At 40.7% G+C, this 24,738-nt stretch overlaps 3 protein-coding genes across 6 annotated transcripts in view; 1 reads left to right on the plus strand and 2 right to left on the minus strand.

Annotated features, from left to right (window-relative positions):
* Positions 1–626: 626 nt before the first annotated feature.
* On the minus strand, positions 627–8,202 carry mettl6 (methyltransferase 6, methylcytidine). 3 transcript variants are annotated; one of them, XM_088997784.1, is made up of 5 exons: positions 7,777–8,202; positions 7,092–7,226; positions 6,652–6,822; positions 6,417–6,558; positions 627–1,637 (listed from the first exon to the last, which is right to left on the minus strand). In XM_088997784.1, exons 1-5 carry the CDS (start codon positions 8,050–8,052, stop codon positions 1,522–1,524), a joined length of 840 nt encoding a protein of 279 aa, XP_088853910.1. In that variant the 5' UTR covers positions 8,053–8,202; the 3' UTR covers positions 627–1,521. The 3 variants fall into 3 exon arrangements, with proteins under 3 accessions (XP_088853910.1, XP_088853911.1, XP_088853909.1); XM_088997783.1 differs by lacking the exon at positions 627–1,637 and adding an exon at positions 1,701–4,760; XM_088997785.1 differs by lacking the exons at positions 627–1,637; positions 7,092–7,226 and adding an exon at positions 1,687–4,760.
* A 656-nt stretch (positions 8,203–8,858) lies between these two features.
* On the plus strand, positions 8,859–14,238 carry eaf1 (ELL associated factor 1). The gene is made up of 6 exons (XM_088999491.1): positions 8,859–9,116; positions 11,433–11,527; positions 11,618–11,754; positions 12,361–12,533; positions 12,666–12,893; positions 13,119–14,238. The coding sequence occupies exons 1-6, from the start codon at positions 9,014–9,016 to the stop codon at positions 13,166–13,168; spliced, it is 786 nt and encodes a 261-aa protein (XP_088855617.1). The 5' UTR covers positions 8,859–9,013; the 3' UTR covers positions 13,169–14,238.
* Positions 14,239–15,477: 1,239 nt separating this feature from the next.
* The window catches only part of bmper (BMP binding endothelial regulator), a 42,190-nt gene continuing 32,929 nt past the window's right edge, over positions 15,478–24,738 (minus strand). For both annotated transcript variants that reach the window (XM_088998415.1, XM_088998414.1), the window contains 7 exons: positions 24,132–24,236; positions 23,886–23,931; positions 23,645–23,802; positions 21,365–21,566; positions 20,047–20,392; positions 19,696–19,826; positions 15,478–18,403 (listed from right to left, as the gene is read on the minus strand). In XM_088998415.1, coding sequence (XP_088854541.1) covers positions 18,222–18,403; positions 19,696–19,826; positions 20,047–20,392; positions 21,365–21,566; positions 23,645–23,802; positions 23,886–23,931; positions 24,132–24,236 — 1,170 coding nt within the window. In that variant the 3' untranslated portion in view covers positions 15,478–18,221. The remainder of the gene's footprint in view (positions 18,404–19,695; positions 19,827–20,046; positions 20,393–21,364; positions 21,567–23,644; positions 23,803–23,885; positions 23,932–24,131; positions 24,237–24,738) is intronic.

Here is a 24,738-nt window from a genome sequence, read left to right on the forward strand (position 1 = left end):
TTATCACAAATGCCCGCGCGCACAAACAAAGGCTTGAGGAATGTCAAAGAACATTTGTCAAGAGGCCTTGTAACAACATCTAAAAATACACACATCATTGTGACCCTTTGCAAGATCTAAGGGAAGAGATATATCCAGCGCTGTACATAGCAAGTCTTATTTTTAAAGCATTACGACTTAAAGGACAACCGACGTCACTTTTTTGTTTCCTAACTGACATCAGAAAAACGTTTTATAGCATCTAAAATACCCAAAACACGCAGTATGATATTTTTATTCAAATGCAAAACACCAATAAAAATGACTCAGTGTCCAAAATCTGCAAAAAAAATTAGCTGCGAATTTACAGAAAGTCCCGCCCCCAGTTCGTCTTACTCGTCTTGCATTGCAGGAGAATCAAAACAATGGCTTCAGATTCGGAGAATATGCTTTCTTGTTACACATCCAGTTATGAATATGATTCAAATAGTTCTGAAGAGGAAGGCATACATGTTTGCAATTGATTAAAGAATTTATTCCGTGCCATTTTGAGGCAACATTGGGGGGAAATTTCTCACCCAAAAAGAGGCAGAAAATGGCCACCGACCTCCTGTGAGGAATTAATCAGCCTTTAAAGATAAATTCCTTACATGGAGCTTGGACGCCCTCTTCTGGCTCTTTCTGGTGCAACACGAGGTTTTCAGAGCAAACAAGCATTGGCGTGATGGACTGCTACAATGTGTCCTTTTGTTCGGTCAGGGGCGTTCGGTCAGGGGCGTTCCTTCAGTGACGTCACGTACGGACTCGTCGCCAACTCAAAAACAAGACTTCCGGAATATTCAGCGCGAGTCTTAAAACGTAAAATTTAGCTATATGCGGTGGAATCTTTGTAAAATACGCTCAGTATAAGTCATTTTACAAATTATGCACACAACTTGTCCGGAGACGTCGGTTGTCATTTAATGCTGAAGAACATGTTCATTGTATTCATGAGTGATTGGTGAAAGACAAAACACATTTTAACTCTAAAAAACCTCACAATTTAGCTTCATATTTTGAAGCATCTCCTGACACATTAAAGACAAAACTAAATTAAATGAAGTAAAAAAATCTTTTTTTGCAGCGTCCCATGACACATCAAAGACCATACTAAAATAAATAGTGTCAAAAATTGTCTGTGCCGTGTGACAATGCACCCCCACCTTCCTTTTCTCGGTTTAATTTTGTGTTTGTAGAATAATGGGGATGGCCATTTTAATCAGAATGCCGTGATTAGATGAGCAGGGCCTCTGCTGAAGACCAGACTACAGATTTGAATGTTAATTCAGAGACACTTTGTTGTCCACACGCTTATCATAGCATTAAATATGCTCTCATTTCTGCATATCAATGTTAATCAATCTGACAGGGAACTAATTGTTGGGATGTTTCACACTCTACTAACCTTGTGGAAGACAACTTCTCTTTTCTGCTTGGGGTATTTACATGATGTGCTACATAAGCAAAAAAAAAAAAAAAACCCGGACACCTTTGGTGCTGTTCCTATGGGTGGGGAATAACAGGATGTGTGCTTGTGGTAACGTGACTCACACAGGAAAGCAGACAGGAAGTGTCTCCACCTTGTTTGACTCCCAAGATGATGACACGGTGAAGGTGACCTGGGAGGAAAAATAAAAAAAAATGAGAACGAGTTGAGTAAACTGCATTCCAAGCGTCACGCTTATTGAGCTGTTGTGCTTGCTCACTCATGCGGTCTGAATGTTGGTCAATGACAAGTTCAAGGTAAATTGCCAAACGAACGTTCGTTTGGCAATTTGCATACTTGGCACGGCAGCCCATCAGAAAGAAGCCTGTTTTATGCTTCGGACTATACCGTGACTGAAAAGTGTACTTGAAAGTTTTGAATGATGCTTAGAAAGAGGAGGCCACGTGGCTTGTAGCGGTTTGCTTGTAGCTTTTGCTTTATTGAATAAAACAAAGGTCTGATAATGTTTTTTTTTCTTGAAGAAGTTGTCGGCCACCTGGGCCGAGACGTTTTGAAAGTTGTACGCCCGACGTAAAAGTTGTACGCCCCGGATCTTAAGTCATATGATCTTGAAATAAGGGTGGCTGTCCAAGATTCAATACATACATATTGGTTTGTATAGAGCTGGAACAAAGTGTCAACATGGAAAGAAGGGAAATGCTGCCCCAATCTCTCCCAAGACAATCTCTTTTCGTCAATGGATGCTACAGCTGCGTGTTTGCTTTCAACATTTAGCTTGTAGTCGACGTGCACATTCCACCATGATGTCCCTATCCACTGGTGAAGAGACGCTTTGATCCTCTCCTCTTTCATCTGGAACTGCTTTATGTAACAAAGAGGGTACAGAAAGCTTAAGAATGAATGTCTCTCTGTGTCTTTGTGTTGTCATGTTATTTGTTATTTAGTTGTTCTTTTTGTTCTTTTGACTTCAAGACGGCGCCGCGAGAGTGGCTGCGTTTCCAGCAGCTCCTGTGTTTTGCTTTTCTACTTTCATTTCTTTCATAACTTTGCTGCTGTGAAATGTAAATTTCTCCACTGCGAGACTAATAAAGGCCAATCCAATCCAATCCAATGTGAAAGGGAAAAAACATTGCCAGATGTCTGGCCAGCGCTTTATCGGCACCTCAGCAAGAAAAACCAAAACCCGAACAAATCGGGAATGTCAGTGAATGAGTTAATACATACTACAAACTACACTGATTTCTTCAAATCGCATCAAAGTGTCATTTCTTCAGTGTTGTCCCATGAAAATAAACTTTATCTAATGGGATGCGCTGCCAGATCGATAGCGAGTCCAAGGTTGGAAGGCATTAAAGTCATTGATGTCGAGATGGACACTGTGCGGGTATTTGATGGATAACACAACCACACTGTTATGTGTCAACTCAGGATCGCAAAATGCTCAAAATTGTACATGCTGCTTTTTTGAGAAGTGTTTTGAGGGAGTTATATAACCGCAAAGTAAAAATTTCAGGCAGGCCTGGTCACATGACTTTTGGCCGATTTTCACTTCCTCTCAGTTTCCCTGGGATGACCCTGCAGGATCCTGTCACTCAACAAAAGCATTCCTTTTTGCTTTGACAATTCCTTACATAACATGAATATTCAATGGCATCTTTTTGACATGAAGGTTCTTTGTAGTTTACAACCCAAATAATTATTTTCTTAATTATTATATAATATATACAGAACCTCTTGCGAACCTCTTGGCTTACGAACTTTTCGGTTTATGAAAATTTTACCTTGGCAGACGAACTATTTTTCGGGATACACACAGAGCTGCCACAATGAGTGATGTGTCGTTTGAGAACGTTCTAACAAGAAAATGGTGGGCACCATGTTTGTCCTCTATTCCCCGCCCCCACTCTTCGGTTAAAGCTACGTGATTGGTCAAGTACACAGCAGTGGGGGATTGGGTTACAGAGAGAGTGAGGCCGTTCTCCAAAAAACAAAATGGTGTCTCCGGTTAAAGCCACGTGATTGGTCAAGAACCCAGCAGTGGGGAGGGTTAAACATTAAAGAGAGAGGCAGACAGAGAGAGTGAGAAAACACACACACGAAAGGGAGCTGACAGTTTGAAACAAAAACAAAAGTGTGAGTGTGAGAATAGTGAGAAAATGGATAGAAAACAGTTAAAATATAGATGATACAGTAAAGTCTCGTTATATCGATATCGGATATATCGATACTATTTCTATGCACGCACGGAGAAAATTACATGCAAACAGGGTCGGATATATCGATAGTCCCGGTTATATCGATATTTTTTCGGACTCCCTTGAATATCGATATAACGAGACTTTACTGTATTTTGAGAGAATAGTGAGCAAATGGATAGAAAACAGTTAAAATATATGCAATATTTTAACTGTTTTCTATCCATTTGCTCACTATTCTCATACGCTCACACTTTCGTTCAGGCTCCACAAATAACCCGCACAAGTCATCTGTACACTTGATGCAAAAAGCTATCAACCCAGCTAAACAGATCACAATTGATGAAGAACTAGATACAATTATCACAGAGAAAGCACCTACAAGGGATCATTCCTCAAGATGGTGAAAGAAGCCAATGTTCCTCATCAAGTGTTTAATGCTGAGGAAACCGGACACTCCATTCCGTCAAGCCATTAACGACCAGCACAAAGGTAAATAAAATGACTTTATTGTACAGTACAGTTTATTTCTTTAATCATAATACTATAGCACATTTATTATACATAAAATAAGGTATATTTTCTGTAGTTTTAAGGCTTAGAAAATTAGAGAGTAGAAAATTATGTTTTATGGGGACCTAGGAACTGATTATTTTCATTTTAATGGTTTCCAATGGGAAATTAATTTTCGGGATACACTTTTCGCCTTACACACTCTGTCTGGTAACCAATTAAGTTCGTAAGCCAAGGTCCCACTGTATAATATAATAATTCTAAATTGACAGCTGATGGATACGTGCCAAGAAAAACATTTCCAGTGAATATGAAACAAATGGCAAGTTTATGTAAAATGTAAAAGAAATGACGATTAAAAGTGAATACAGTAGTCCTTTTTCCACAATAATTTCGAGAACTTTGCGACCTTTCGCTGTCTTTCATCTTGTGTGCGCTTTGGGCTCATGATTCTCTTTTGGCGAACTTGGCCTGCAGGAAAACTCTGGGAACGCAAAGTCCTTCTTTCTTGTTGATTGTCTCCCTCTGGACGTACTCGATGGTGATGCAGGAGAAGCCCACCTCTGAGAAGAGTCCCGCCAGGAAGTCTAAAAACAGGGGTAATGTAACATAGCAACTGTCACGGTTTGCGAGGTGGTGATGGCGGGTGCGGATCCCAAAAAGCAGGCAGGAGGGAGCAGGAGGTTGTTTGACAAATTGTATTAAAATAAAGGTCAGCAGGAACAAAATGTAAAACATCAAAATCATCTGAATGGAAAAAATACAAAGTATCAAAAGAAGACCAAAAGTAAAAGTCCGCCAAGGTTAAACAAACACATGCACAGCACACAATGCATGCAACAAACATGCAGCAAACAATGAACCGACACCGGATGGTCGTGCCGGTTGTCTTTTTAAGTGTCAGTGATTAAACGACCAGCACCTGCGAGGCTGCAGGCAGGGCTGACGTCGCTACCCGTTGGTCGCCAATCTGATCGGGACGACCAGCACCTGTGCAGGTGCAGGCGGGGCCGACAGCGCCCCCCGTTGGTCGCCAACCAGATCATGACAGCAACACAGTCAAAATGTTTTTCATCGCATTTTAGTTATTGTTAGTTATATTCTTACTCAATAATTTTTGCGTGGTAATTTCATTTTGATTTTTGGGAGGGTATGTTTACTTAAATTTTTTGAGCAATCTAATATTGTTTCAATATTTGCACATTTATTTCCCAATATTGTGGACCTTTTTTTTTTGCTCATACCTTTTCTCGTAGAATCATTATTTTTACCACCGAATGTTTTTCTTGTAGATAAGTTCTTGTATTTTGGGATTCATTTTTAATGTTCAGGATGTATTAATTCATAATTAATGCTTTTTAAAATTATTGTAGTAATTTGTGGCTATTTTTTTCCTCCAATATATATTTTTGTATTTTCTAGTATTTATAATAATAAGAAAAATGTGTCCAGTTGTAATTAGTTTTCAATATTTTGATCCCAATTTAATTTTTATTTAAAATTTATTTTCTAATCTTAGATTTAGAGCAGGATAGTTCCATGTTTTTATTATCGGTTGAACAAAACAATTTGTCTATTTACCGGGATGTTAAATGTTTTGACCTTTTTTTACCATGACATTTTTAATTATCCAAATGTTATTTTGTTGCGCAATGTCCAGTTTTTATTTTGTTTGGAAAGCTAATGACAATTTTTGGGTAGGTGTTTCTGCATTCTTTTTATCTTCTACATACCGTATTTTCCGGTGTATAAGGTGTACCCAAAAGCCTTGATTGTCTTCAAAAGATGACCCTGCACCTCACACACAGATGCGTCTTATATGCGAAATAAGATTGAGCCCACGACGGGTCTCGCAACTACTGTCAGCAGTCACTGACTCCATTTTCCTCCTGTAGTAGAAGCAGTGTGTAACAACCTCTACTTTAGCTCCTTATAATGCGGTGTGCCTTATATTTGGAAAACTTATATATTTATATATATTTGGAAACCTTTTTTTCATTCATTGAAGTTGTGCCTTATACTCTTGTGCGCCTTATATATGTAATAAATTTGAAAATACACCCTTTATTGGGGGTGCGCCTTATACACCGGAAAATATGGTAGTCACTTTTTTTTACCAGTGTGCAAGTGCAGCAAATGCCTAACGTCATTTTGCTCATTGTTATCAGGACTTAAAGTCCCAATTACAGTCTATGTATGTGTGAATGCTTGTGTCTTCGCAGCTGGTGTGAACAGGTGTGCACCTTTGGAAAAGAAGTAAGATCTGGTTCCATCCTGCCTCACATAGAAGTTATCTGCCAATTTGCTGCTGGCTTTGAACCGCTGCATGGCGTGATCGTGCACGCCATAGTCCCGGAAGAGAACGACGCCTCCGGCTTTCAGCACCTTTGAGGAAAACAGGGAAAATGATGCTCATCAAGTATGGATATGGAGAGTACACTGTATTCAAAATAGCCAAAACCACAATTGCAGTCGTACCGTGTGGATGTTGCGCACGGCCGATGCCATCTTGTCAGGATGTATGGCGGAGAGCACAAAGATGAGCATGGCGGCATCCACGCACCCCTCAGGAATGTTGTCTCGCAGGTGGTCGCGAGTGAGGTCGCATTGGAAGACGGAGCAGCGCTCAGGATTGCACAGGGGATTCTTCTGTCGGCGAAACGCAACAAATTCAAATCACACTGAGTCGGCTCTTAAAACGATGTCATGTGGCACACAATACATAAGTTTTAATATTATTGGCTAATCGTGCACAGAGTTGTTTGTCATGCCTTTTCAAAAATACAAATATTGTGGTGGTAGAGTAGTGGAATATTTTTTAATGACACATCTTGGTCTCTTTTCTTCATATCACAGAAACCTGGTAAGGGTGGGCAGATGTTTTATACTGTAACGGGAAATAAGTGGGGCTGGCTTACTTTGACAAAGTCAACTGCTCTGGGCGAGAAGTCGCAAGCATAGACAAATATGTTACATTCTTCCTCTAGCAGAGGAAAGATACAGTTCCCCACGCCGCATCCTGCCTCCAGCAGGATTAACTTCTGTGATTCAGACTGCAAAACAAACACGGAAAATCAAATATAAATAGTTGTTTCATTCATATTGTTTGAGCTTAGAATATCTTGTTTTCTATCCTTTCACCCCCCCAACCCATCCCCTTTCAATTGCTGCTGTGGACTGCAAATTTCCCCATTGTGGGACAAATAAAGGTTTTCTGATAAGTTGTTTGAACTTCAAAATGCAGCTAACATTGATGGATTTTAAGACCCTCTTTGGCACATAAAAACAAGTAAGACTCCAGAATATGTGTCATCAACAAAGGGTGTTCTCACTTGCTACATTGGCTTTCTGGGGCAGCTTTAAAAAATGGGGGAGGGGGTTTGTCAAAGTAGTATTTTTACGCAATGTTGTACTTGGGTATTTTGGCGTGGAAGGAACGTGACTAAAATATTACCATGAGACACGCAAGGCGTAGAATTTGCACTCATTTATGGCAACATACTCACTGCACTATTCGTTTTGGTTTAACATATACTTTTTAAAATACACGTTTTAAAATTCGAGAAGTACTGTATTTTTATGGCTTGATTCCTAATTACTCACTTGTCTGCATGTCTTTAGCTCATCGAACTCTCTGCTGGTCCAATGTCTGTCCTTGAAAAAATTGATGGCGTTCCTTTTGTAGAACAAGTCCCAATTCTTCTGTGCTTCCTTCTCCAGCTTCATCTGCTTGAAGGCTGAGACCACATTTTGCTCTCCAGCAGACTTTCGCTGGTTCGAGGCTTCTGGTTTGTTTACTTCATCCATCACGCCTGCGTGTTCATCACAAAGTGTGACGCTATCCCCAGTGAGGAAACTTTGATTCTTCGGGGCGGCCATGCTGCATTAAAAGCTTTCAGTTTGTGGTATTCTATACTGAAAACATTTTTATAGTTAATTGCTACACAAAGGAAAGGAACGACGTAAAAATTAATTGCAATACAAAAAGTGCTTTTTTGGAACCCAGCTCCATGTTGTGCAACATTTGACACGTCCGTGGAGAAACGAGTACGGGAAGTCACAAATACAATCATGATCCTCGAGACTACCTCAAAGTATAAAATGAAATAGCGGGCTGTACGGAAGTGATTAAACATGCGGGTAAAATAAGTATGCATAACGTTTAGGAAATTACAATAGAGAAATGGCAATTATATATGTATATATATTATACCTGAGAGATCACAATGGGTATGATGATCAGAGTGGATTATCTGGTGTCGCCGTCACAGCACACGTTTCCATACGTTGTTAAACGCAGAGAACCACAACTATATGTTCCACAGTCTATTAAAGAAATGCACATTTGATGCAACTGTTTTTGTGTACACATCGTTAAGTTTGGAATAACACACAAATATTATTAGATTCCATAATTTTGTGAGTATTAATGATTTGACACTATTTATTACAAAAATATATAAATCAAAATACGTAGACAAAAATCACCATCATACTGGACTAAAAACAATTTTAAGGATACAACACTAATCTCATGATTATCACAAGAACATTTAAAGAAATTAAAATGTCTACGTAGCACTATGTTACAAAGAGATACATTTCCATTGCGGTTGATAGTGTTTCAACAAAGAATGTTTATTTTTGACATCTTGGACAGCAGACGGAAGTGTCGTAATAGTGACGCACTCATGTTTTGCTAACAGTTAACCTTGTGGCTGACGTTGTCGCAGCTGATTTAATGTTAACAAAAATCGCTTTTCTGTTTCACTTTTGTTAATTTTTATGTATCGATTTTGCGATGACAGTTCGGCTCCAGTGAAGACAAGAAAGGGGGAAGATGAACGGAAGTACGAACCCGTTGCTGGACAAAGAAGAACATGTTTTAAAGCTTGGGGAAAGCTTTGAGAAAAGGCCCAAGTCCTCCTTTCATACAATCAGATGTGAGTCAAGACGCGCTTCACACCCACCTCTTGCAATGCAGCAATATTCTATCCCACCTGTTGAGAAAATGGTAGCATAATCAAAATGGTTGGGAGAAAATAGTGGTACGTCATTCCGTTATTTTGAAACAATTGCATCATGCTTATTTGTTAGGTAGCAAGTTCCATCCATTGTCTGACATTGTTGCAAGAAAAATAAACATTGAGTGTAAAAAAGGTGTATATGTAAAAATAGCCTGAAAAAAACTAAAAACGAATATCTTACTCGAGAAATCGATGAGAAGGTTTCTTCAGCCGTCATCTGTACAAAAGTGAAGGTTTCGGACGTTTCGCCTCCTATCCAAGAGGCTTCGTCAGCGAACTAAAGTCTGACTGGTCGTATCGGCCCCATTTATATATCCCTAATGTCCAGACCTGGTGACACAGCTATGATAGGTCCCTACTCTCAGGTTGGGGGGGGGCGCGGGACCCCCCCCCCCTGTGGCCCCACTGATTGTTCCTACATTCCTGACTAACGATTGGCCTATTACACCCACCCCCCCCGGTATCACCTCATCAGCATAACGACCCTCATCAGCATTGCGATTCAGCACGGCTGAAGAAACCTTCTCATCGATGGACCACTCCTGTACGACTGAGAGCTTACACAGACTTACTCGAGAAAATAAATAATTGGTGGCTGAACAAAAAAATACAATAACAAAAAAATGTAGGAAAAAAAGTCAGATGACAAAAACTACAAACTACAAAAGTAAATGCCAAAACAAGACAGTGAGGATAAAAATATATATATTCATCAAGCAATGAGAAATACAGTAAAGTCTCGTTATATCGATATTCAAGGGAGTCCGAAAAAATATCAATATAACCGGGACTATCGATATATCCGATCCTGCGCCGAACTGCATTAAACAAAAGCCGCCAAAAGAGGGCAGCCAAGCGCCATATAAGAAACGGAGCTGGCCATTAGCTCCCTTTTTTTTGGGTCAGAGATGTTCCCCCAATGTTGCCTCAAAATGGCACATATAATTCTTTAATGATTGTAAACATGTATGCTTTAATCTTCAGAACTACAGTGTATTTGAAACATATTCATAACTGGATGTGTAACAAGAAAGCATATTATCCGAATCTGAAGCCATTGTTTGGATTCACAAGCAATGCAAGACGTCTTGGCGTGAAGTCACTTTTATTTGCATTTGAATAAAAAGTGACATCGGCTGTCCTTTAATACACAGTATGGAATGTTAATAATTTTCAAAATCATCGCGCTTCAGCAGACAAAACAAGAAACATTGTTGCAAAAAACGATTGCATTCATATACAGTACAGTGGGCATGTACATAACACAACAGGGAAACTGCAACGCTTACATCTTACTGTATTATGTATACAATTTAAAAAAGTCATCAATCTTCTTCTGCTTCCCATTTTTACCTTTTAACACAAACACTTCAATCTCGTCTGCTACACACGAGCTAGCGTCTGAAAATGAAAATGGCTCTGCTACACGGGTGCTGGGCACGTAACCAAGTCACCTGACCAAGTCGACCAATGGCGCGACTGATGGCGTGACACGTAACCAAGACACGTGACCAAGTTGACCAATGGCGCGAACGATGGCGTGTCACGTGACAAAGTCACACGGCCAAGTCGACCAATAGCGCGACCGATGGCGGCTCATGTGACCAAGTCGACCAATGGCGCGACCAATGGCGGCTCACGTAACAAGACACGTGACCAAGTTGACCAATGGCGCGACGGATATATCGATATAAACAACAAAAATGGCCGGCGGGGGATGAAAAGGAGCACCGTAATAACCGGATTATCAATAACCGGGTATCGTACTAAACGGTACTAATTATACATAAAAAGACTAGAAATGTGCAAGGGAAATGAAAATAGTATCGTAATAAGCGGTACTATCGATATAACCGATATCGATATAACGAGACTTTACTGTATATGTTAGCATACAATATCGATAAAGGCAAAACATACAATCAATCAAGGTAAAACAACAGAATTCTCAGAGAAAATTTTGGAGGTTGCTGGAAACGTACAAAAAAGGAGAAATTGGCTAAAAGCATACAATTCCAAATCATTTCAAAAATACAAAATAATGGAATTACAACTGTCAAAAAATATGAAGACAATTTGGCAAATTACAAAACGTAAAATAAATACTACAAAAACGTGAAAACTCCCAAACTAGACAATTTGACAAAAGGTAAATTCGTGCCAACTCTAAATTGTGTTCAACATGATGCTGCTTACAAAACAATAGATCCAACTAACTTTCTTTTCCTCAAGATGATTTCAAACCTGCGTCCATCGACACCAGCTGCGAAGGCGAACTGCACGTAGGCAAAGGAGATGAAGTCACCATCACATTGCCCCACATTCCGGTACAGCTCCTGACACTTGAGTACTGTGTAGTTACTTGAAAAGTGTGGTGATTTTTTTTGGGGGGGCGGGGGGTGATCGTCGTCCGTCAGGGCTCCACTCCACCCATGACAGTGTTCAAAGGCAACAAGCGGCAGTATCAGAAGGACTGTGTGCTCATCATCAATCACGACACAGGCGGCTTTGTCCTAGAGAAACTCAGCAGCAGCATTCAGGTCAAGAAAACCAGGTGAGGGTGCCAACTGTCTGAATTTTGAATTGAGCACCTTCAGTGTCGCGGCTTGGATTTGAAGCGGATTTATGTGGGACGGGAGATGTGAGACAATCACTTTTCCTCAATGGATGCTACAGCTTTGTGTTTGCTTACAACATTTAGCTTGTGGTAGACGTGCACATTCCACCATGGCGTCCCTGATCCACTGCTGAAAAGGGCGCTTTGATCCTCTCCTCTTTCATTTAGAACTGCTTCATGTCACAAAGAGGGTACAGCAAGTGCTGAATAATGAATGACTCTGTCTTCGTGTTGTCATATTATTTATTCTTTAGCTTTTTTTTGTTCTTTTGACTTCAAGGTGGCGTATTTGTTTTTCTACTTTCTTTCCTTTCCTCTTCCCTTCATAACTTTGCTGCTGTGAAATGTAAATTTCTTCACTGCGAGACGAATAAAGGTACATCCAATCCAACACACAAACATGCTGGATTGCGGTCAATTGGAAGCAGAACGTCCCGGACTCATCTCCAAAGTCATTATTGCTTATTATATCATCGCTAGATTTTCAGTCAGCAAAATTATGGGGTGTATGTTGGCTAATGCCCGTGACATTTTTTTTCTTAGGGCCGAGGGCAGCAGTAAGATCCAAGCTCGTATCGAGCAGCAGGCGGTACGGAGCACCCAGGCGGGACCTCAATTCCGGGCCCCCACAAAGCCGGGCATCACCTTCAAGACATCGCCGTCGCCCTCGAAAGATGACCCCTCGCCTGAGCCCCAGCTGGACGATATCAAAAGAGGTAAAGACGGCCGCTTTGAAGCTCTGATACACAACCGCAGTCGCACGACTTTAGAAATTGAGACCTTTTTTGCAAAATCCATCATGCTCAAAAGTGCGGAGTCATTTTTTCCTTTTCCTCTCTATCCTCCAGAGCTACGAGCTGAAGTGGACGTCATCGAGCAGATGAGCAGCAGCGGCAGCAGCTCGTCCGGATCGGCCAGTGCGTCGCCCAGCCCGGGAAACAACAGTGATAACGGTGAACGTGACGGTAACCGCCCGCCGGGCCAAGTCTCCTCTTCACCCCCCAACCGCCACTCCCTCACTAACGGGGGCGCTGATCGGCCGGCGGGTGCCAACCACCAGCTCATCAACACACTCCGTGAGTGTTCAAGTTGCAATATTTGCCAAAGGATTTTCAATTAACTAAATGTCAACATGACAAATCAAAAACAATGAAAACATATTTTTTCCATTAATGTTTATTGTACATGTGTTAGTGTACATCGTTTTTAAAGGTTTGTTTTCATATTTATGGTATTTTTTTTAAACAAGTGAACATATCTCAAAGCATCTTTTCTATTTCCCCTTCCGACGATGCAAACAGGAAGTGATCTTCAGCTCAGTGAGTCGGGCAGTGACAGCGACGAAGACTGAAGACTCAACTTCTCCGGCGTGTACTTTTACGTTTTTTCCCCTTGCTTCCCCCCACAATTGCAGGCAGATAAAGAGTGTATTTTTTTCAGATGTCACTTATTTAATTTTGTATAAGCGAAAGAGACTTTATGGATGGAAAATTCTATGAGAGTAAGATTTATTTTCAATATGTTGTTTTTTTGTGGTACAGCCTGAGTTGGGCATTTAATAAAAATTACTTTGAAAAGTGAAAAAAAGGTTTTTGTTCACATTGTTTGATGACACTCTCCAGTCCCCAAGTGTTAACCACAATCTTTATTGAAAAATGTGATTTTCTTAGAAAGCAGTCAGAAACTAAGATGAATAAGAAAATATTTTTTTTGTGTGTAGGGAAGAGCTCATCAAAACAAGTAACAAAAAGGTCCTAAGTGAGCCAAAATTAAATGTTTTTTTTTCAAATTCCATAATTGAAGACACAACAGTTAAGAGAATTATTCAATATTGCCCAGCCCGGGAAATAGCAGCGTCATTCTTTTAAATATAATTTAAAATCTTTTAAGACATCCAGGAATTGATGATGGATAAAAGCATCTAATTTTAATGACAAATGTACCATAACTAAATTAGATCTTTTTGGAGAAATTTGTTTCATATTTCAATCATAATTTATTTTTAAAAATTGGCTTCATGAAGTGTAGTCATAAAGATGCAGTGACCAAAAAGAGATTATTTTTTAACCAGTTGGCAGTAAAGTTAGAGTGGCTGTTTAGGAATTTAGCATGCATGGAAGCCAAAATCTGATGAGATTTTTCGCATCAGATGAGACAGCTCCACTAACGTCCCCCGCCATTTTTTTGCCAAGTGAGATTAGATTAACTGGAATTTGACATGTGTATGAGTCGTTTATATATATATATTTTTTTATGACCTTATCATTTATCTGTTGGTTCTCATCAAGGCTGTTCTTGGCATTTCTATATCAGTTGTGATTTTGTGCAAAATGGAAGCTGAGAGAATCCTAGTATTGACACTTTGGAGCCGCAGTTTATTTTTGTTGTACGGAAGAGTCCGTTCAAATAAAAACTCAAAAGAATGTTTGTTGCGGTCTTTGAAGTTGTCTGCGCACGAATATTGAACAAATTCCCCAGCGACATAATTTTCAAATATGCATTCAATATTTGTATATTTGGTGCACGAGAAGTTTTTTTCAAGTTTTATACAATAACCGTATTGTAGTTTACATACCTGTCAACCTGTACGTTCTTGCCGTACAAAGTAGGTTTATTATGCATTTTAAAGGACAACCGACGTCTTCGGTCAAGTTGTGTCCATAATTTGTAAATGGCTTCAAATGACTTCTACTGAGCGTATTTTAATAAGATTCCACCGCATATAGCTATATTTTACGTTTTAAGACTCGCTCTGAATATTCAGGAAGTCTTGTTTTTGAGTTGGTGACGACTCCGTACGTGACGTCACGAAAGGACCACCCCCTGACCGAAAAAAGACACATTGTAGCAGTCCTTCCATCAAGTCAATGTATTTTGCTGTACATGTTTGGTCTGAGAACCGTGTTGCACCCAAAAGCCGCCAGAAGAGGGCATCCAAGCTCCAAAGGCGCTTAGAAATTAAATGTATTATTATTATTATTATTATTATTATTATTATTATTAAGGAATTCATCAGCCTGTGGAAGCGGAGGTGGCCACTGGAGGTCGCCATTTTGTGCCTCTTTTTTTTGGGTGAGAGATTTTCCCCCAATGTTGCCTCAAAATGGCACATATAATTCTTTAATCGATTGCAAGCATGTATGCTTTCCCCTTCAGAACTATTTGAATCATATTCATAACTGGATGTGTAAAAAGAAAGCATATTCTCCGAATCTGAAGCCATTGTTTTGATTCACAAGCAATGCAAGACGTCTTGGCGTGACGTCACGAACTGGGGGTGGGACTTTATGAAAATGCCCAATTCGCAGCTCAATTTTTTTTGCAGATTTTGGACACTTTAAGTCATTTTTATTGGTGTTTTGACTAAAAATATCATACTGCGTGTTTTGGGTATTTTAGATGCTATACAATGTTTTTCTGATGTCAGTTAAAAAACAAAAAAGTGACGTCGGTTGTCCTTTAAAAATACATTGACTTGATGGAAGGACGCTACAATGCATCTTTTTTTTTTTACGGTCAGGGACGGTCCTTTCGTTACGTCACGTACGGACTCGTCACCACTTTCCTGAATATTCAGAGAGAGTCTTAAAACGTAAAATATAGCTACATGCGGTGGAATCTTATTAAAATACGCTCAGTAGAAGTCATTTGAAGCCATTTTACAAATTATGGACACAACTTGTCCGGAGACGTCGGTTGTCCTTTAAGACGTGTACGACGTACAAGAAAATCTGCAAATTTGTCAATTATGGGTACCATCCGGTATACACCGACTATCACGAAACGGCAAATCAAGTCAAACGAGTTCGCCGCGGTAGCCTCTACGTCGGTATCATTTTTTTCGTTACGAAGCGAGCGGTTTGTTGCTACTGTGCGCATGCGTCTGCCGCCTGGGGATTTCCCATAGCATCATTCATCAGGTAATTTCATCATTTATTAACAATATGTACAGAATGATATAACGAAACACATGTACAATATAACATGTTAAACTACATAAAGAAACACGTTTGAAAAAAAAGGTGTACGATTATTTTGTAAGGGAAAATACGACAGTTTGTAACAGCATGGAGCCGTGGAGGTTGACAGGTTTGAGTTTACCATTAATCAATGGTACACTGTCCTCACTAGCAAGACAGTGCACGAATATTTGAGTACTTACTGTAGCACAATAGTTTGACTATATACGAACTAATCAAACTAATCAGACTAACAATACACACACCGAATATTTAAAACATCCAAATAGTGATATTTGACTTACGTTTGGATGACGTCCTTTCTCTCCACGGGCTTATTGGATTGGATTTGCCTTTTTTAGTCTCGCAGTGGAGAAATTTACATTTCACAGCAGCAAAGTTATGAAAGGAATGATTCATATTCAGCTGCGTTGAGATTTCTGTACACAATACGTGCTTGTGTTAAGTTGGTCTGCATTCCTCAAAATCAAAATTCTGCTGATTTTTTTTAAAACAGTGCAACCATAAATCGAAAGAATGAAGTCTCCAGGCACGGTTGACGAAAGTTTTCGTCCAAAACGTCCATTGAACAAGCGCACCTGTTACTAATTAACTCGGCACGTTCACGCGCAAGTACTGGTCAATACTGTCTACTTTTCGAGCGACATTATTATAACATAACTCGCCACCAAATAAAATACAAAAATACAATTCTTCCAAGATTGTTGTCTTCGGAGAAACGTTCAATACATATTAAAATTGTATTCGAATATGCTATGTCAACACAACCGAAGTCGAGACATCGCTTATCTTTTATGGCTCTCGGGCGACATCTTGTGTCTATAAACGGATGTCGAAGAAACGGCCAAACAACTTACCACCGAGACATTGAGCAATTCAACATTCCGGTTATCCCCCCTGTCCAACAAGACGATTCCAAGACTATTGGAACAACTATTTAGTCAAACGAGCAACACTGCTGTATTATCCCAGTCACGTTCCCACCATCCCCACCTCACTGCTATCTGACATTTGTGCAATGGGAAAGGACAATTTTGGCATACTGTTATAAGTACACTACCAGTTAGGCAAAGCCATACTGCTAGTTGACCTTTGATGGTTAATTATGCTACTAGTGAAGTCCCAGCTCATATATTTATTATTTCTGTGTGTATGAAATTTCCGCTCAGGGTTTGAGTGATGGCGGAAAGAAAGTGGCACAGCTTGATATTGGATAAAATGATTATATTGTGGGTCTTAAATAAGGAGGATAAGGTGTTTTTGTTTCTCCCCATGAACACTTTCCTTAAAAACGCTACAGTACATTTTCAACAACAACAGCACACAAGTCACATTTGGGCACTCCAAAGTACACACAACACATAAACATAAATAGCTTTTTCTTCGTTTTGTCCTCCTCCAGTGAACCCCCGCTGATGTCGCTCAAGGGACATCCCTGTGAAAGTGAGTGTTTTTTTTGTTTGCGTTTTTACAACTATATAAATACTATACAGTATTGAAAACATACACACTGATGACAATAATGGAAAGACTAAGTTACATAAAAAATTAGGACGTCACCATCAGGCCTATTTTGTTTGCCATGTTGTCATCTGAAATTGCCCAGCTCCAACATATTTTTTGTTTTATTGCTTTTTAATTTTAAAATGGCCTATAACATTTCCCTAATCGAGAGTAAGCCATCAAACACTTAGTTTTGCAATTATTAGGTCATCATAAAAATTGCCGCCTTGTCGAGAAATTGGGAGATGATCATCTGGGAGAAAATATTTTTAATGTTTTTTGTGCTTAAGAGCCATTATTTGATTTTTGAAGGGGGCAGACGGGCCAGCTCATTTATGTGTGAAATTGGCGCTGGGGGTGATAATTTTGTTATATTATTTATGCTTTTTTAATGATATATACTTAATATGACTCATACAAAATATTTTTTTTTTTAAAGTAAAACGTGTAACACAAAAAACATGACTGTGACTTTTAACATAATGCTTATAAAAACCAAAACAATTGTGTGCCGGTGAGGACCGTGTCCCCGCGATCGACACTGAGGTGTAAATAATTTTCTTCACTCCGCCCTTCTTGCTTGTGCTACCACCTTTCGCTGCATAAATTAACAGTATAAACACATGACAATTTTAGAAACATTCCTGATAAATCTGGGACAAAAATGTCCTCGTTCTCTTTGGAGACGATCAGCACGACTCAAGAGAGTTCCGTGAGGTTCCCAGGTGACAAGGTCCTGCCACAATATTCCTCTCCTGAGTTTTTGTTCAATAAGGATTCTTTGGATCTTGAGTACCTTCGCCACATTTCTTCAAGTTCGAGATGCGTTTTTTTTTTTTTAGGGGGGGGGGGGGGGGGGGCATGGGGGGGGGCGGGGGGAGTTATGAGGAGGGTCTGAGAGGTCCTTGATTGACACCTGTGTCACCGTCCAGGGCATGCCAGAGGTCTGATGCAACGTCCCTGGAAGAGAACCAGATTGGCAGGACAGTGGCAGCCGGCCACGCAGGGCTTGTGGCACGGCCCGATCTCGTTCCAGTTGTCGCAAGTTTTGGTACAGCCCGGCCCGCAGGTGTCGTACACGGCGCCGTGCTTGCATTGTGTGGCTAAAAAAAAATAAAAAATCATTACAATAAAATGTTATGTTTTAGTTCAACATACAGGCATGTTTCAACCGTTGTACTAAATTCATCCTGTCTACTTGATAACTAATGTTTTGTGTATTATACAGACAGTTCTGACAGGTAGGTCACGCCCTCATAGCAACACCAGCTGAAAATGGCGCGTCACAGCAACATCCGTGACACTCTGACGAAGGCGGAAGTAGTCGCCGAAACATGTCAGGTATTTGAACACCTACAATACACTGTCTGTAAGTAAGGAATCTGCTTAACATTAGGCATGTTTCAAGTTGTTTTGTTTGAAGAGTAATGCAATGCTAAATGAAAAAAGTTATTCGGAAAAGCCCAAATGCTGCTCAATGTTATTGTTATCTAACTGTTAATATAATCACATATCTTATTGTATACATTTTCAAATATTTGAACTAATAATTTTTTATGTATTTGTGCAGATTTTTGCATTTTTGTTTGTGTATTTTTGTAATACAGTAAAGTCTCGTTATATCGATATCGGATATATCGATAGTCCCGGTTATATCGATACTATTTCTATGCACGCACGGAGAAAATTACATGCAAACAGGGTCGGATATATCGATAGTCCCGGTTATATCGATATTTTTTCGGACTCCCTTGAATATCGATATAACGAGACATTACTGTATAATATTTGTTTCTACTTATCTTTTGTATTTTACCCTAATTTTGTAATTTTTTTGTATTTATTCCCATTTTTTTCACATTCCCCCCCATTTAACACTTTACAGACCATAATCATATCTTTAACTTATTCAATGCTAGACGATGTGTTTTTGTCATTTTCACTCAAATTCCAGGACCCACAGAATATTGCATTATAGGACAACATAAACATTCAATTCATCTTAAGAAACCTGAGAATCTTCTTTCATCGGAAAAAAAAAGAGTTAATTCCTAAGTTATATGGGTCTGGAGTTATCTGAGCTTGAAATGAGAGGGGCTGTCCAAAATACAATGCAATCCATACATATTGGTTTATATAGCCAAAGCTGGAAAGAAGCTTTAACATTCTGCCCCCTCGTGGAAAGGAAAAAAACATTGCCAGAGGCCATGGCAAGCATGAAAAAACAAAATCCGAACAAATTCGGGAATGGCTCTCTACGTCATGCTTTTCAATTCCCAATTAAATTCGAGAATGGCAGTGAATGAGTTAAAAAAAGCACATTTATGCCAGCCAAAAAAGAAAAGAATAGAATACAGAAGCGTCTTTGCAAGCTTCTGCGGGTGCGTTGACTCACCCATGCAGGCGGCGTCCGGCCTCCAGAGGACGGGGACGCCTTCTCGCTCGCACGCTCGGCTGTAGGCGATGAAGGACTCGCAGTAGCAGTTCTTGTGCATCGGACACTCACACATGTCCGTCACACATGACCTGTAAAGGTAAAAGATAAAGGCTTAATTGTCAACATGCGAAGTGTGTCATTATGAAAGTGATGTACGTACTAGTACATCCGTGCCACCTCGATTTAAATTAATGTCAATTTGAATTTAAACCGAGCGGCCAGGTGGTTCAGTGGTTTGCGCGTTAAAAAAAAATCTTTAAAAGTCTGTAGGAAACGATTCCACATCGAATTACATATTTGGGGTGTCACCTGTAGAAGGCAGCAAAGTCGACGACGCGGTGACACTTCTGGAACTCCCAAGACTTGATCTTCTGACACTCGCGATGGGCTCGGAATTTGACCTTGACGCTCCCGGGACATAGAAAGGATGTGGGGCGGCGATGGGGTGGCGGTTGGGCGCACAGCTCGTTGCCGTCCAGCGCACGCCACGACTCGGCGAAGTCGTCAACGTCAAATTTGAAGTGGCCGTCGCCGCCCATGGTGTCGTCGCGCTTGTGCCCATTGTAGTTGCCGCACAGGCCGCAGAGGCGCCCGCGTAGGTGGGGGGCGGCCACCACCTCCACGAAGCTGTCGCCGTCCCAAGTGATCTCCAAACCTGTTCACGGAAAAGAGTTTTTGCATCAGCTGCATGCCAAAAAATGTTCCTCTCATTTTTAAAATATCTATCGATCTATCCGTCTATCCATCCATCCATCCATCCATCCATCCATCCATCCATCCATCCATCCATCCAAATCCACCCAAATCCATCCATCCATCTACCTACCCACCCAAATCCCTCCCTCCCTCCATCCCTCCCTCTATACTGTAGATCTATATATAAAACTAAATATAGATATACAGTATACCAATACTGTAGAGTTATATCCAGATTTATATATCCCTATATTTATATATCTATATATTTTTGTGCTGTAATTTTCTATAAGATCTATTTGTCTAATGTGTTTAATTTTTAATATTTTGGAAAATGACATTTCACATTTTATCTATTACAATATTTGGCTTTTCTTTTGACTGTTGATTTTTTTGCTAATTTTTTTGTCCAATATTTATTTCTCTCTCACGTGAATACAAATACTACATAAAAATTCATATCGGGAAATGAAATAGTGTGTTGAATTTCCTACATTTTATTTCACCAATGGTTGCATGAAATAAAATCACATCAAAAATTCATGAATAAAACGGATTTAGATGTTATTTTTTTCAACCATTAAATGAAACCTGCCATTTTGTGTATTTGTTATAATTTTGTATTCGGAATTGTTTTGGGGGCCAAATATTTTGGTAAAATTGTATATTTAAGTTCAGATAATTGTATTTTTTTTGCAACCACATGATGAAACCTGCCATTTTTTATATTCGTCATAATTGTGTATTTGTATTTTTTTGTTGCCAAATATTTTGGTTTCACCTCGGATCTTTCAGATTTCAAACAATTTTATGGGCATCTGTATTTTTTTATAAAGTATTTTGTATTTATTTTTTTATTTTTTTTATTTAAAAAAACGGACCACCCAATAATGTTTTTGCAACTACAGTATTGTGTTGTCTCTGAACTGACCAACGATGGTGGTGAGCTTTAGGAGGTACCCGTCCAGATCAATGTGCACGCCGGGCCCGTGATAGGGAAGCGCGATGCGGGTGCCGTTCCGACGCACGGTCAGATGCTGGTGAAGGCCCAGCACAAGCCCTCCGAGACGCACCTCCACCGACTGGGTCCAGGAAAAGGAGCGGGTGCGGCGGGCATTGTTCTTCACTAATACCTTTGGAGGACGACATGAATTTTAAGGCGATTAAATTAATTGAGTCACACATTAAATTAAATATCATCTTATGCAAAAACCTAAAAAATGTCTGATGCTGGCGCTGCCGTTTGTCACGTGCGAATTGATAGCTGGGGGCAGGGCCGCACCTCCCCACTTCCAGCACCTGCTGTCAATCCCCTCATCTACAAACGCTGTATTCATACGGGTCGTGGTCATCTCGCGAGTGCCGGAATTTTGATGTTCACCTCACCTTTCATGTATCTCGCCCGTACCCTGGACTTTCTCAGCTTCGGTGCGTGTGTTGATTTTTTTTCCCCCGTTTCCCGTAAGTGTCTGCCTTCTTTCGGGATTGTGCGCATTTTCGCACTACCGCGTGCGAGTTGCTTTTAGCCGAAAGGTTTTAGGCATGGCGGCCCGGTAGTCGAGTGATTAGCACACCGGCTTCACGGTGCAGAGGTCGCCGGTTCGCGTCACGGTCTGTCCTCACTGTGTGGAGTTTGCATGTTCTCCCTGGGCCCGCGTGGGTTTTCTCCGGGTCCTCCGGTTTCCTCCCACATTCCAAAAACATGCATGGCAGGCAGATTGACCACTGCAAATTGTCCCTAGGTGTGAGGGTGAGAGTGACTGTTGTACGTCTTTGTGATTGGCTGGCAACCAATTCAGGGTATCCCCCGCCTCGTGCCCGAGGACAGCTGAGATAGGCTCCACCACCTCCCGCGACCCTAATGAGGAATAAGCGGTACAGAAAATGGATGGATGGTTTTAGGCGTAGTGGGCAGGTCGGTTAGTTTATTTGTAACGATTCCGCTGTTCCACCTGTTTTTGGACCAGCGCCATTTATTACGTTCATAAACACCCTGCAATGATTTTCTGTCTCTGTCGCCTGCTTGGGGATCCAAACGTCCCACTTCATTTCGACGAGTCAGTTACTTTCTGCCTCGTTCGGAACGTGACAACATTCATTCCCTATGTACCGTATTTTCACAACCATAGGGTGCGCTGCACATTTTGGAGGAAATTTAAGACTTACAGTCGTGAAAATACGGTAGCAAGCTGACCAGGTGACGTCAATACGCATGTGCGTGAGATGAAAATCAATCATTTGAGTTGTAAACAATTTGTCTCAAGTTGGCTCTCAAAATGGCAGGGAAAAAATGCACAGCAAAGCGAAAATATGAAGATGAACACAGGACTTTTTTAATAGAATGGGAGAGATTTTTTTGTTGAACTTAATAGGAAGCCATTCTGCCTGATGTCAGGCGTCATTAGCACATTTCAAAGCTTCAAATCTTCAGCCCCACTTTAGCTCACTCCATGTAACATTGACCAGGAATTTCCAAAAGGGACCCAACTTCGCAAGCATAAGTTGGTCACTTTGAAAAGTCAGACAGAAAAGCAGATACAGTTTTTCCGAAAATTTACAAAGCACCCAGACACCGTAACGATTGCATCATATCAACTGGCTTGGAACATTGCACAGGCCAAAAAGCCATACAATGAAGGGCAAAGCGTTGATATGTTCTGACTGACACTCATGTAAAAGCATTGCTTCGAGTGGCAACAACGGAATACAAGACAGATTAAAAGAGGGTTATTCAAGACAAGGAATGCCAGAAGTCCCACTAAGCAACATGCATAGTAAGACAAAAACGCTATTGTAAATTTGTTTGTTTGTGGACTTGGTTGAACTGAGTTTGTGTATGTAAGACAGTGTTCTTTGTTGAAAATGTGCCTGTGGTTTTAGTACTCCAGGAGTCAATTTCTGATATATTTGTTGATTTTGTATTTCAAATGTGATATTTATAATAAATCTGGCTGAGAAGAGGTCTGTGTGTGTGTGAGGGATGGGGTGATGTTCATGTGTGCCCATGTGTATGATGTGGCTCTTTGCAGTAACATGGTAAAAAATCTGTCTCTTAGTCTCTGACTGGTTGGCCACCCCTGATCTTGTGGGATGATATCGTAATATCAACACAAACATTTTCTTTTTACAAACATGTTGAGCCATACGTCATATGAAAGGTTTTCATGCGTATCCTAATGAATTCAATGACGTAGGAGGAAAAGGATCAAACCGTAAAACTGGAGTCGCCGTTGTTGAGGACAGCGTTGCCGCCAGCGCCGCCGCCACAGTCCTTGGTCAACACATACTGACACGTCCCTTGGAAGTTAAAAGTTCTCCCGTCGAAGGTGTTGTAGTGCGGGTCGCCAAACACCGTGCACACGCCAGGCTCTGCCACGGGACAAAGATAAAATGGTGTTGAGAAGACGGCAAACGACAGCAGCGTCAAAGAGACAAGAAGTGAACTTACGCACTTTCAGTGCAGACTGGACAGCAGCCGGTCCGGTTCAGGATTTTGTTCTGGTGGGTGGATGCGCAAAAAGCAACGACTTATCAAAATGGATGGAAAAACCAAATAGGAGCATGATTGGATTAGAGTGAGGACGGATGAAAATAAAAATGGAAAGAATGGTGAATGTAGGATGAAGGAAGGACGACTTCATGGGTGATAGATGAACGGATGCCAGGAAGAAAAAGAACAAATAAATCAAAATGCTCACTGAGGGGCAGCTGGTGATGGGCACACACTGTTTGGGCCGGCACTCCACAATTCCTTTCACGCATGCGCACAGCGTGCAGTTGACTGACGACCACATGTCTCCTTCCTGTAAATGGACGAGTGCAACAGAGATCAACTGTCCGTCCGTAATCAGTCTATTCATCATGCTTGTTATGGTCCCGACTCCTGTCATCTATTCAGAGATTCATTCCGTCATCCGTCTTTCTGTCCATCTGGCTGTTCATCCATTCATTTTTGAACTTGTGATGCACATCACAATTCCACTTATCCATCCATGCACCCACCCACCCATCCATCCATCCATCCATCCATCCATCCATCCATCCATCCATCCATCCATCCATCCATCCAACCTTCCATTCATCCATCCATCCACCCCACCCATCCATCCATCCATCCATCCATCCAACCAACCAACCAACCATCCATCCATCCATCCATCCACCCACCTACTCATCCATCCAACCCACCCACTCATCTACCCTATCCATCCATGCATCCATCCATCCATCCATCCAACCAACCATCCATCCAACCCACCCACTCATCTACCCTATCCATCCATGCATTCATCCATCCATCCATAG

This window comes from Hippocampus bargibanti, linkage group LG06, assembly GCF_051943395.1.
Source record: "Hippocampus bargibanti isolate YZ-2025 linkage group LG06, ASM5194339v1, whole genome shotgun sequence".
In the NCBI taxonomy this organism is placed as follows: Eukaryota; Metazoa; Chordata; class Actinopteri; order Syngnathiformes; family Syngnathidae; genus Hippocampus; species Hippocampus bargibanti.